Source organism: Phlebotomus argentipes, unplaced genomic scaffold (genome assembly GCF_947086385.1).
Source record: "Phlebotomus argentipes unplaced genomic scaffold, Phlebotomus argentipes genome assembly scaffold_18, whole genome shotgun sequence".
NCBI lineage: Eukaryota > Metazoa > Arthropoda > Insecta > Diptera > Psychodidae > Phlebotomus > Phlebotomus argentipes.
Genome location: NW_026776177.1, coordinates 11,342,410 through 11,353,568, shown reverse-complemented (window position 1 = coordinate 11,353,568; position 11,159 = coordinate 11,342,410). Strand labels below are relative to the sequence as shown.

General features: G+C 46.8%; 3 protein-coding genes and 1 non-coding gene across 5 annotated transcripts; 3 read left to right on the top strand and 1 right to left on the bottom strand.

Moving 5' to 3' along the window:
• Positions 1-339: 339 nt before the first annotated feature.
• On the bottom strand, positions 340-3,201 carry LOC132259442 (putative inactive tyrosine-protein kinase Wsck). Its single transcript, XM_059757081.1, has 4 exons — positions 2,809-3,201; positions 1,680-2,748; positions 1,117-1,620; positions 340-941 (listed from the first exon to the last, which is right to left on the bottom strand). Exons 1-4 carry the CDS (start codon positions 2,976-2,978, stop codon positions 453-455), a joined length of 2,232 nt encoding a protein of 743 aa, XP_059613064.1. The 5' UTR covers positions 2,979-3,201; the 3' UTR covers positions 340-452.
• Positions 1,015-1,088, top strand: Trnat-agu (transfer RNA threonine (anticodon AGU)). Its single transcript has one exon. It is a non-coding gene; the product is annotated as a tRNA-Thr (tRNA).
• Positions 3,202-3,249: 48 nt separating the features above from the next.
• Positions 3,250-4,672, top strand: LOC132259569 (retinol dehydrogenase 13-like). 2 transcript variants are annotated; one of them, XM_059757259.1, is made up of 4 exons: positions 3,250-3,421; positions 3,515-3,594; positions 3,667-4,495; positions 4,556-4,672. In XM_059757259.1, the coding sequence occupies exons 1-4, from the start codon at positions 3,339-3,341 to the stop codon at positions 4,557-4,559; spliced, it is 996 nt and encodes a 331-aa protein (XP_059613242.1). In that variant the 5' UTR covers positions 3,250-3,338; the 3' UTR covers positions 4,560-4,672. The 2 variants fall into 2 exon arrangements, with proteins under 2 accessions (XP_059613242.1, XP_059613241.1); XM_059757258.1 differs by having other exon boundaries at positions 3,667-4,498; positions 4,556-4,667.
• Positions 4,673-4,794: 122 nt separating this feature from the next.
• On the top strand, positions 4,795-10,890 carry LOC132259574 (uncharacterized). The gene is made up of 7 exons (XM_059757267.1): positions 4,795-5,357; positions 6,711-7,160; positions 7,739-9,050; positions 9,754-10,047; positions 10,114-10,363; positions 10,428-10,537; positions 10,629-10,890. Exons 1-7 carry the CDS (start codon positions 5,192-5,194, stop codon positions 10,831-10,833), a joined length of 2,787 nt encoding a protein of 928 aa, XP_059613250.1. The 5' UTR covers positions 4,795-5,191; the 3' UTR covers positions 10,834-10,890.
• The last annotated feature ends 269 nt before the right edge of the window (positions 10,891-11,159 follow it).

Here is an 11,159-nt window from a genome sequence, read left to right as displayed (position 1 = left end):
AATTCAGTCTCACTTTCATCAAAGATATCAAAATTGATCACGAACTGACCATTTATCTGCCCATATCATTTTCCCCTCGACTAAACTCTGAAATCGATATGAATTTTCATTCCAATTAGTCAATTTGCTCTAAAAATACCTCGAATTATCACAAATACCGTCATTGTGCACTTGAGTAAACATTAAATAACTCATTTCGGAATTCTCACGTATTTTCATCATATTTCCTTTAACAAAAAAGTTGATAAGTTAACGCGCTTTGCTCAGTTAATGCAGAGCTGGGATTTTTGAGGTCACTATTAAATGGGACTCAAAAGCTGAGGGTGAGATTCATTCAACTTGTCTTTATTCGCTTTAAAAGTTTGTCTTTTAAGTAAAAAAAAAAAACTGCACAAAAATACCGTGGAATGCTCCTTGAGATTCGGTGAAGATTCTGTGGTTCAGTGCTTGCTCTAGTTTTTGATTTCCAGCAGCGGCAGGTAATAGGGCAGAGTCACCCGATCCCTCCGGTCGAAGTCCAGTACATGCCTGGGCGACGTGGCCAACATCTGGTGGAGGTTGCTGGCGATCTCCGTGAATGTCACGCGTTCGCGTGAGTCGAGCTGCCAGCAGTTCAGCATGAGCTGGTAGAGATCGTCAAAGAGAAAAGGGGTTTGTTCGGGTCGCACGCCGTTCTTCAGCCTGCCCATGAGGTCCACAGCCGGGACGCTGGGGAAAAGCGTGCCACCCACTGTGCAGCACTCCCACATGAGGCAGCCGAAAGACCACACGTCGCTGGCTGAGGAGTAGTTCTGGAACTTGAGCACTTCTGGCGGCTGGAAGCGAGTTAGGTCAATTATTTTGTTCTCTTCCGTGAACAGTGTCGGCCCGAAGATGGACAACTTGGGTTCATCCTCAGTCGTGAGGCTGATATTGTGGGCGCACAGTTGCCTGTGGACGATCTGAAAAGAGAGATTGTGTGTAGTGAAAAGTGTCCAATTTCGAGGAATGATCCACGGCAGTCCCGGAGACAGTGGCGCCGTGGCTTAGTTGGTTAAAGCGCCTGTCTAGTAAACAGGAGATCGCGAGTTCGAATCTCGCCGGAGCCTCAGACACAACTTTTTTTTTACCACTCACCTTATTGGCCGATAAGTACTCCATGGCATCGCACACATCACAGAGGATGCGCAGGACAAACTCCTCCGACAGGGAAGTCATGCGACGCGGATCGAAGTTGGGCGGCAAGCGAGAGTCCACCAAGCGCTTCTTCAGATTCACATTGCATCCCTCGAAAATCACGTACAACCAGTCGCTGGTCTGGCACACGCCCAGGAAGTTCAGGATTGAGCGATGAGGAGTCACCCTGAGTACCTGGTCAAACTCCTTGAGGAAGAGGCTCTGGTCGTGCTGCTCCATATCGTCTGAGACAACGTGAATGTGGCACTGATGAAAGTCACCCACGGAATTCACTCTGCCCTGGATGACATCCCCAAAGCGTCCCGTGCCAAGGATGTTGTCAATCTCCATTGACAGGGCATTCCGTGGGATCTTTTGAGAAGTGCCCAACTTCTCCAGCAGCATCCTCAATTGTTCATTGAAGTTCCCTTTGTCGAGTTCATCACCGATGAAGCCGTTGTTCTCCTGAAATGATGCACCAAAATTACTCATCTGATCTGGAGCGTATGTCATCGACTACTCACAACTTCCACAATCGGTCCTTGGAGTGTCAATTCATGCACGTCAGTGAATCTGCGGCGCGTGGATTGCACTCTTTTCCGCAAGTAGAAGTACATGGCCACACTGCCGACCAGCAAGATGCCCAGGATGATGCATGCCACAGTCAGCACGGCAATCATGACGCTGTTGTCCTCCTCAGAGTCCGCGTTGGTGTCCAAAATTATACCCTCGTGCTGGTCGTGAGAATCATCACTGTAGCGATAAGTCGTGACGCCGCTGAGACTACTGACGACGCCAATCTTAATGTGGACATGGCTGTTTTCCGGCAACGGTGCGTTGTAGAAGCCACGATAGTTCTGACCGTCACCCACACGGAACAAGCGACTGGTGTTCTTCAAATCCAGCTCCGCTGCAATGTAATACTGCGTGCCATCCTCCCGGGAGCCACGGTAGTCCTTCAGCAGTGCCAAGTCGAAGTTCTGCACCAGGCCGTAGTTCACGAAAGCCACAACCACGCGGTAGAAAGTGATGGGGCCATTCCCATTCTCAATGGGATTTATCTGCACTGTGATTGTCCTCTCATCTCTGGCCATAATCTTTGGCTCTGGAGGCGCTTGACTTGGCACACCAACGCGCGTTTCTGCCACAATCCACGCACTGCCGCCCTCCTCTGTGGCCGAGAGACAAGTCACACTGATGTTGTACCTCGTGGCCGGATGCAACTCCACCAACTCCTGTTGGACATCAGTCCTCGCCGCTCTCCACTCAATCGGGACGAGCATCCGATGCGCGAAAGTGTGGATGACACGAGCCGTGATGGCGTACTGCATCAGGAAGTTGCTCGCGTCCGGCGGTTCCCACAGGATAGTGAAGGAAGTGTTCTTTACCGTGTCCAGATCCATCCGGAGGTGTTTGGGTGGCCCGGGAACACTGAGATTGGTTTCATAGTAGCTCTCGACATCGTCGCCGCCACAGAATTCGTCTTTGTTCTTGCTACACTGAATGTTGCATCGCCCTGGATCAAGTTTTTCTGCGGGATCAGTAGGATACGTGTTGGAGCAAGAGCAGGAAGTGCTCTGAACAACTGCATACCTGAAAAGAAATGATCAAATGAGGAAGTGCATTAATACTTCCGGACAACTTGAAACTCACTTGAAGAAGCCTTCGCGGCACTTTTCTGCGCACTCTGTCGCCGTGCCGACGTGGGTATTGGTTGCAATTGGGCGGAAGCTCTTCTTAAAACATCCCACAGTGCCATCATTCTCCTGGGCGGCGGCCAGGAGGACGCCAAACATCAGAACACAGAGAAGCATGGTTCGCATAACAAAAAAGGTGTGATTCACAAAAGGGGCGGAAACCAGGTACCAGAAATACTGTTTTTGCGGCCCTTTCACCTCGCCATCGCAATTCACAGGCACCTGGATACGTCTAGAGAGTAGGAAGATCTGTGATTTGAGTGCAAATTCACCGCGAAAATGGGAAAAATCGGTGAAAATTTGGACGGAATGTTATTGTTTATGGGTGTAAAATAACAGCTTTCTTTGACAACTGAGCGGCGTGAAGTTCGCCGCGAGACAGGTTGTTGATCAGCCGGTTTTTTGCACCTGCCACGATTCCAGAGATTTAGGAGGACAAGAAGTCCGTGTTGCTGTCCAGGAACTGCAAGAGATTTCTCCACAGACATGGCGTTTGCTTTTCTTCGGAACACGAAAGTGGTGGCCGTGAGTGCCGTAGGAACAGTGGCCGGACTCGCGATGATTCTCAAGTGAGAGAATTTCTCTATTAGCATCTTGATTAGCACATTTATTATAGATTCCTGGACATCTCTGACCAATTTGTCTCATTATCTGTGTTTCAGGGATTATATGCAGGGCGGCACATTCAAAAATCCAATCATGGCAGAGGGAAAAGTAGTTGTAATAACAGGAGCGAACACCGGTGAGTTCCATTTTGGTTCCATTGGATGCGTCCGTTTCTTTCTGTGACTCATCTGTGTTTATTTACTGACAGGAATTGGGAAGGAGACTGCCAGGGAATTGGCCAGGAGGAAGGCTCACGTCTATATGGTGTGCCGTGACATGGAGAAGTGTGAAGAGGCCCGGACAGAGATTGTCCTAGATTCAAAGAACAAATACGTTTACTGTCGGGAATGTGATTTGTCCTCCTTCGACTCCATCAGGAAGTTCGTCATCAATTTCCAGCACGAGAGGGACAGACTTGACATCCTCATCAACAATGCCGGAGTTATGAGATGTCCTCGATCCGTGACGAAAGAGGGAATTGAGATGCAACTCGGAGTGAATCATATGGGGCACTTTCTGCTGACAAACCTTCTCCTGGATACCCTCAAAGCCTCTGCTCCCAGTCGAATTGTTGTGGTGTCGAGCCTAGCTCATGTTCGCGGGGAAATTAACATCACAGACCTCAACAGTGAGAAGAACTACGAACGTGGAAAGGCCTACAACCAGAGTAAATTGGCCAATGTTCTCTTCACGCGCGAGCTGGCTAAGAAGCTGCAAGGAACTGGAGTCACGGTGAACGCTCTGCATCCGGGCGTTGTGAATACGGATCTCATGCGACACATGAGCATCTTTACCAGCTTCTTTTCTGGGCTGATTGTGAAGCCTTTGATGTGGCCTTTCTTCAAGACACCGCTAGCTGGTGCACAGACAACACTGTACTGTGCCCTGGATCCTGATCTGGACGGTGTTACTGGACAGTACTTCAGCGATTGCGCTGCCAAAGAGGTAGCGGAAGCGGCCAAGGATGATAATGTGGCCAAGTGGCTGTGGTCAGTGAGCGAGAAGTGGACGGGATTGGACCACAAGGCGCCCAATGTGTAGTAGAATTGATTTTTTGAAGACGTTTCGCAACGAGATAACAATTATTTTCCTTCTAGTTGAGCTTCATGATTGACTTCGACACCCTGGACATAAAGATCGTCAACGAGAAGGGTGAGGATATCTTCAAGAAGGCATACAAGGAGATGGGGATCGAAGACGTAGATTTGCATGATTCGCAGGAAGCGCGCCAATAAATATATGAATTTGTTAAGCTCCGTGTTTCTGCTGACTCGCCAGATGGCTCTGGCGCGGGGCTGTCACTAGACGATATATCGGTGGATGGAATCGCAGTGTAACATGGCGACGTGATTGGCGATTGTTCGGTGTGGGTTGGTTCCTAATTTTAAGTGAATTTCGCGCAGACCACCGTTTCCAGATCACTTGAATCCTGTCGCGAGGATCTATATCGTGTCACTGAGGCCCGCGAGTGCGACTGTGCGTGACCCGGCGGCGTGTGAGGGTGGCGAGAAAAGTGCGGAGTCTCCACGCACACAGGCGGACGGCCAGTTACGTCAAGTCCGATAGAGAATTCAAGTGCATTCCCAGCGAAATTCCAGAAGTGCACACAGACTCGCGGGCCGAGAGAAATCTACTCTCGATGGTCAGCAAAGTGGATCCCGGGCGATTTCTCATCTGATCAGCCGACTTGAGATTGAGGAGGGGTTGCGCAACAGGGCTTCCGGGGCCCCACGATGGAGACCATGGAGTACGAGCTGGCGCGCAACATGACGCTGCTGTTCTTCCTGGAGCGCCTCCTGGACAAGGGGGAGCCGCGCACCCTCCATGATCTCTCGTGCCAGTTCGGCGCCAAGGGATTCACGCGGGAGATGCGACAGATCGCCGGAGGGAGTCAATCAGGTGCGTCCTCGTGCACTTCGCGCCAGTCATTCTAAACTGTTGCATCTCTCTGTCTCCACTCTGGCACGTTTGCGCCGCGGAAGTGGCCGAAAACACTGTATTTTTTCTTGCAAAAATATGCCGAGACTGTCCTCAATTTTCTATTTTGCTCACTGAGTTTATAAATATTTCACACTCGCAGGAGATTTCCTCACTTTTTGGGTGTGCGCGAGGTGAGAAAAAAACACGCGAAAACAGCAGAAAAGAAGCAAGAAGAAAGGGGGCAAGAGTTATTGTTTAACCAAGAACTTTCAGGTTATTTATCGGGTATTTTTCCAACTCCACGCACAGATATGCAAATGAGTCATTTTTGACTTTAACTCTGTATTTTTTATGTACTCTGTCGCGATTTTAGTAGCAAAAGACAACATTGGAGAAGGTATTGTCTTGCTAGAAATGACATCATGTCTTGTTTGAATAGTTTCTGATCAGAAATCTCACTGATGTTCATATTGGCATGGATTGGAACTGATGAAATTCTTGTTTTTGGTTTTCTCTAATCTTAAAGCATGTGTTAAAAGATAAAGAAATTATCGCTTTTATTTTGTGATAATTCTTGGGAGAAAAGCAACATACTCCATACAATGTCACGCGATTTCTGTATTATTATTTCATCTGAGGTCGACGGCTTAATGTCTGGTGAATTTTTTTCTAGAGGGAACTTCCAAATTTCACATCATGATTTACAATTTCAGTTGTTTTTTTTCTTATTAATCTAGTTCTCTTAACTGTTCCAAACTAACGCAGAAGTTTTGAGGGTGTTTCTTTCAGTCACAATACGAAATTCATAATCATGATGAATGTAAATGAAATTTTAAGGGTTGTTTTGATTGAACTTCAGTAGCATTTTGTGTTTATGCATGGGCAAAGTGCCAGTGTTTCTCTGCTAAAGTTGAATTTATTAACCACTTTCGTCAGACTGCAAACTTTGCCAAACTTCCTCGGTTTTTCTCTTTGCGAAACTTCCCTCATGAAATATTCGTGCAAGAGTCGAATAACTTTTCAAAGAGACTTCATTCGAAATGACCCTGTCAATTGAGAAAGACGCGGTGATCTGCTGAAATTGATTCACTTTCGTTGGAGCATCGGCTCAGAGATGGGAATGCATGGCGGTGTTGCGGCACTTTGGCATGGCTCATGCGGATTTTTATTGTACGCTTTTTCTTGGCACGTAAAGAGAGCTGATTGTTGGATCAATAGGCGTTTTACTGCCACTCTGGGCCTCTCTTTTGTGGGTCACTGAATTTGTCGTGGGGGTGGAAAGTGTGATGACCTTCACTGATGGAATGCGCGCGATTTTGGGATCTTCCGCAGGTCTGAAGAAATTCCTGGCCAGCTATCCGGCGCTGTTCTACATCAACGGAGACTATGTGCACGTCAACACGTACTTGTCGGCGTCCCCGGACGATCCCACGGGCGCTCCCAGTCGCGACTACACGCAGGAGGCGAAGGAGTACTTCAAGAACAAGCTGCTGATGTACGGACTGGGCACTGAGGTGCCCATCCGCAGTCTTCTGGGCCATCGCAGTCAGGCTTCGCCGCAGGTGCGCCACATCTCGGGGCAGCACATCAAGGAGTTCACGGACTTCCTGTGCAAACATCCGGACGTGTTCACTGTGATTGATGAGCACGTGATGCTGGTGGAGACGGAAGATCTCAAGGATATTCCGGCTGGAGAGCGCCTCCATCTGCCACAACCCTCAATCGATACAATTGCCACGCAACAGTTGCTCGACTTTTTTGCTCACTGGATCGAAAACAAAGGTATTACTCGATTGAGGAATGGAGTAACACGAAAAATTTATTATTATTTTTCTCTATAAAATATCGAGAGGGAGAAAAAGAGATGTGTTATAGTGAATTTCTCCGATGTTCGCGAGGCAAAAATAATGAAATTATTCCAATCTTTATGTAATTATACACACAATTGAAAGAAAAAAAATTGAGAGATTTGCTGGACACGGAGATTTTGTAGAAATCTCTTTTTTAGGGGGGAATTGCCTCTTGTCACGCCCAATTGTCTTTCTGTAACGCATTTTTTGTTGTCTAATTTCTTAATTGATTATTTTAGCAGTTTGGGCAGAGTTGATTATTTTTATAGATTTAAAAGAGACGGTTTTTTGTGAACGAAAATAGACTAGTAATTTGTATGCAAAGAATGACATGATAAGTACGGGTTTCTTTACGGAATATTTTCACATTCACTCTATACAATTTCTCTCCATTCTGATAATGTATGCATAGAATCGCAGCTGCGTCATTAGAAATGCTGATTTTGCTCTTTTTTCATTTTGAAAATGTGTCACAGAGTGAAATTTTCTTTATGTGTCTGTGTCTTGCAGGGCCAATTCTTGTTGATCAGCTCTTCCATATGGTGACTTCCAAGTTTCCTGAGGAGATGTGGCTGCGGATGTTCAAGACACCGAGTGATCTGTCGACATTCCTGAAACTCTTCTCAGATTGCTTCCACATTCAATCAAATCTAGTCACACTACTGCAGAAGCCACGACTGTCCGATGCTCACATTCAGCAGGCTCAGGCCAGAGCCAGGGATCAGTTCAATAACAATGCCACAAGGACGATGTCGCCACAAATGAGACTGCAGAACAACAATACTGTGGCGCAGACGGTGGGGGATTTCAAGCTGAATGAGCCGGTGACGAGTAACAGCAGCAATTCGCCGACCGCGAGCAACAAGAGCGAACCAAATAGTGGATTTGACAGTCTGGTCCACGACAATGATGCCAAATTGGACAGCTTGTGCGACAGGAATTGCCCCAGTGGGGCCATTGGATCGTACTACACAAGCTCCACGCCGCCGGCTACTGCTCCGCACAATCCGCCGGCTGTGCAACCTGCGCCGGAGAAGCCCTCGGCGAAGAACCAGACGTTGAAGCAGCGCATCAACAGTCTGGTGATCAAAACGCTGGCCGAGAACTTGGAGAAGGACAAGCAAGCGATGAGTGCTCTTCAGGGCGGAGCGACAGCCAATGATGGCAAGTCGCAGAACTCGAGTCCGGTCCATGTGAACAACTACTTTGTGGGTGACACGTGGAAGATCAAGGTGTTGCAGAATACGCGCGTGATTGCCACAATCAAGGAGTGTCTCTTCGTCACTGAAGCCATACTCAAGTCGGCGGTGAATGATCAAGTGGTGATCAGTTTCGACTGTGAGGGCATCAATTTGGGCGCCAAAGGGCAGCTGACGCTCGTGGAGATTGGCACAACGCGTGGCGAGGCGTTTATCTTCGATATACTCTCGTGTCCGGAAATGGTGGTTGACGGAGGACTGAAGAACCTCCTCGAGAGTGAGAATGTCATCAAGATAATTCACGATTGTCGCAATGATTCCATCAATCTGTACAACCAATTCAACATACTGCTGAGGAATGTGTTCGACACCCAATCGGCTCATGCGATTCTGCAGCTTCAGAATCACGGGAAGCAGGTGTACAAGGTGAAGAATGTGTCACTCAACACACTGTGCGAGATGTACGGCGCCCCGATAAATCCAATGAAGGATCAGCTGAAGAATGTATATCGGAGGGATCAGAAGTACTGGGCCAGGAGGCCGCTGTCGCGCGATATGCTCCTCTATGCCGCCGGTGATGTCCTCGTGCTGATCAATGAGCAACTCTATGCAGCCATGGCAAGGTGAGAGAGAGAGAGAGACAAGCTTTTTCCCACAAAAACAGATTTTTTTTGACTCTTGTGAACAAGTCTCGTGATTGTGAATTTTCTCCTCGCGTGCAAAATGCCAAGTCCCAATTATCTTGTCGACGAAAAGAGGGAGATAGAGATGGTGGTAATTCACAGAAAAGACTGGTTGAATTACATTAATTCAGTGAGGAGAGAAAATGGTAAATCCCACTTAATGTAGCATCTCTAATCATTTCCATTTACTCCCTTTGGACTCTTTCGCATGTTGTGATAAATTGCGATGAGAGTTGAGAATGTCTTGTTTAGAGAATGAATTCGAACACTTTTTTCCGTCAGCAATCTATTCTAGATTGTGTGTCTCGCCGTTCTCAACTCTGTTACCTTGAGAATTTCATTCTGAGTGTAAGAAAGAGAAATTAACAATCCGGAAGAGTTTATGACTTTCCATGCCGTGAGATGTGTGCCTAACAGTTAAATACACATGGATTCTGCTTTGCGGCAAATAGCAAAACTTATGCGAGTGCAAAAAGATTCAAGAACATCTTCCTATCTCTCTATCTCTCTCCCCCTCTTCCCTCTTGAGTAGTTGTTTAGGTGCAAATTTCAAGTAATTGCTCTATTTACACCGCAATTGCAATCCTCAATGATTTGTGTTCACTTACAAAGTATTAATAGCTATTTTATTAACATTTTGCAGTGCCATATTGCCGGAATATCGTGGATTGTTGTCTGAACTGTGCACAGAACAGATTCTAATGCTAATCCGTCCAATTGAGGTGAAGATGAGGAAGAAGCAGAGGAAAATTAGCACCGAAGTGGCTGATTTGCGTGCTAAATTGTCACAGTCGAGCAATAAGAACATAGTTTTAAGTAACCGAGAAATTCGTCTTTTGCGCTATCTGGACTTGACGGAGGAGGAGAAGGAAAAGCTCAAGGGATCGTACAAGGTGGCTAAGAAGTTGGAGAAGCTGGAGAATTTGGGACAAGATCGGTGAGCTTATCAATTCAGTCTAGTCAGAAATGTGGAAAATAATAATGAAATTGACACTCGTTGCAGCGATCAAAGTGACTCAGAGGACGATGGTGAGGTTGCTGAGCAGGAGTACGCGAGCCTCGACAGTGTTCCATCGGACAATTCCTTGCCCGGCGCTGGAACATTCTCCCCGCGAAATTCCGAGCCACCGAGTCTCACGGAATCAATGCAGCTAATGGATGAGATACTATCGGACACGACAATGGACAGAATGGCGAAGATTGATAAGCTTGAGGCCATTCTATCGGCAGCTACACTTCTTCCCAGTGATCCGGTGAGTTGACATTTAGCATAAAATGTGCGAATAGAAGATTGATGGGTTGGTTGCTCTCTGGCAGGTCTTCTCGCAGACTCCTGACCAGATACTCTCGGCCACCAGTGCTATTTTGAACGCCAACAACGAAAACAATCTCAAGAATCAAGTGCATCGCGAGGCAGAGAATCGAAGGTGTGTTTTGTATGCCGCATGAAAGGCATTTTATCTTATCAGCTGAGGAGAAATCATTATTTCCTGTTTTGTAATGTGTTTTGCTTTGCAGCTCTGGCAAGTGCTGCCAATGTTCATGTCACGATAAGGCGCCGGGTCGCGGTGTGAATCGACAGAAGTTGGTGATGAAGCAAGATGAGGCTTGTCAGACGCTCAGCACCGGTGATATTGTGATAACGAAGATATTCTTCAAGGAGGACCAAGAGAAGGCACAGGAGAAAATCCTCACATCGTCACTGAAGAAGAATACAAACTAAATGTGTTGGGCTTCCGATGAAATTCAGCGCTGATACGGTGAGCAATAGTAGGTAATATAACATAGATCCTTTTCTCCTCGTTCGAGAGTATAGAAAACAATCATTGAATAAGCGAGAGAGAGAGAGAGAGAGAGGATGAGGTGACTTTCGGCAGTTTATATCCACGCTGCGTAGTATTTTTGATGGACGATGAAAATAGTTACAGTCAGTGTTAGGAGTAAAAATTAATAACATGAATCCCTCTCTTGCAATTTATCTCATTATGATAATATAGATGAAAAGCGATGAAAAATTGTATTATATACGGACAAAATGAAGATGAATTA

Bases quoted from the DNA above. Each gene is read 5' to 3' on its own strand.
- LOC132259442 (XM_059757081.1), bottom strand. From the start codon at position 2,978: ATGCGAACCATGCTTCTCTGTGTTCTGATGTTTGGCGTCCTCCTGGCC. The intron at 2,749-2,808 runs GTGAGTTTCAAG...ATTTCTTTTCAG, and splicing joins TGCCGCGAAGGCTTCTTCAA to GTATGCAGTTGTTCAGAGCA. The intron at 942-1,116 runs GTGAGTGGTAAA...CTCTCTTTTCAG, and splicing joins AGTACTTATCGGCCAATAAG to ATCGTCCACAGGCAACTGTG.
- LOC132259569 (XM_059757258.1), top strand. From the start codon at position 3,339: ATGGCGTTTGCTTTTCTTCGGAACACGAAAGTGGTGGCCGTGAGTGCC. The intron at 3,422-3,514 runs GTGAGAGAATTT...TCTGTGTTTCAG, and splicing joins GGACTCGCGATGATTCTCAA to GGATTATATGCAGGGCGGCA. The intron at 3,595-3,666 runs GTGAGTTCCATT...ATTTACTGACAG, and splicing joins AATAACAGGAGCGAACACCG to GAATTGGGAAGGAGACTGCC.
- LOC132259574 (XM_059757267.1), top strand. From the start codon at position 5,192: ATGGAGACCATGGAGTACGAGCTGGCGCGCAACATGACGCTGCTGTTC. The intron at 10,048-10,113 runs GTGAGCTTATCA...CACTCGTTGCAG, and splicing joins GAGAATTTGGGACAAGATCG to CGATCAAAGTGACTCAGAGG. The intron at 10,538-10,628 runs GTGTGTTTTGTA...TTTGCTTTGCAG, and splicing joins CGCGAGGCAGAGAATCGAAG to CTCTGGCAAGTGCTGCCAAT.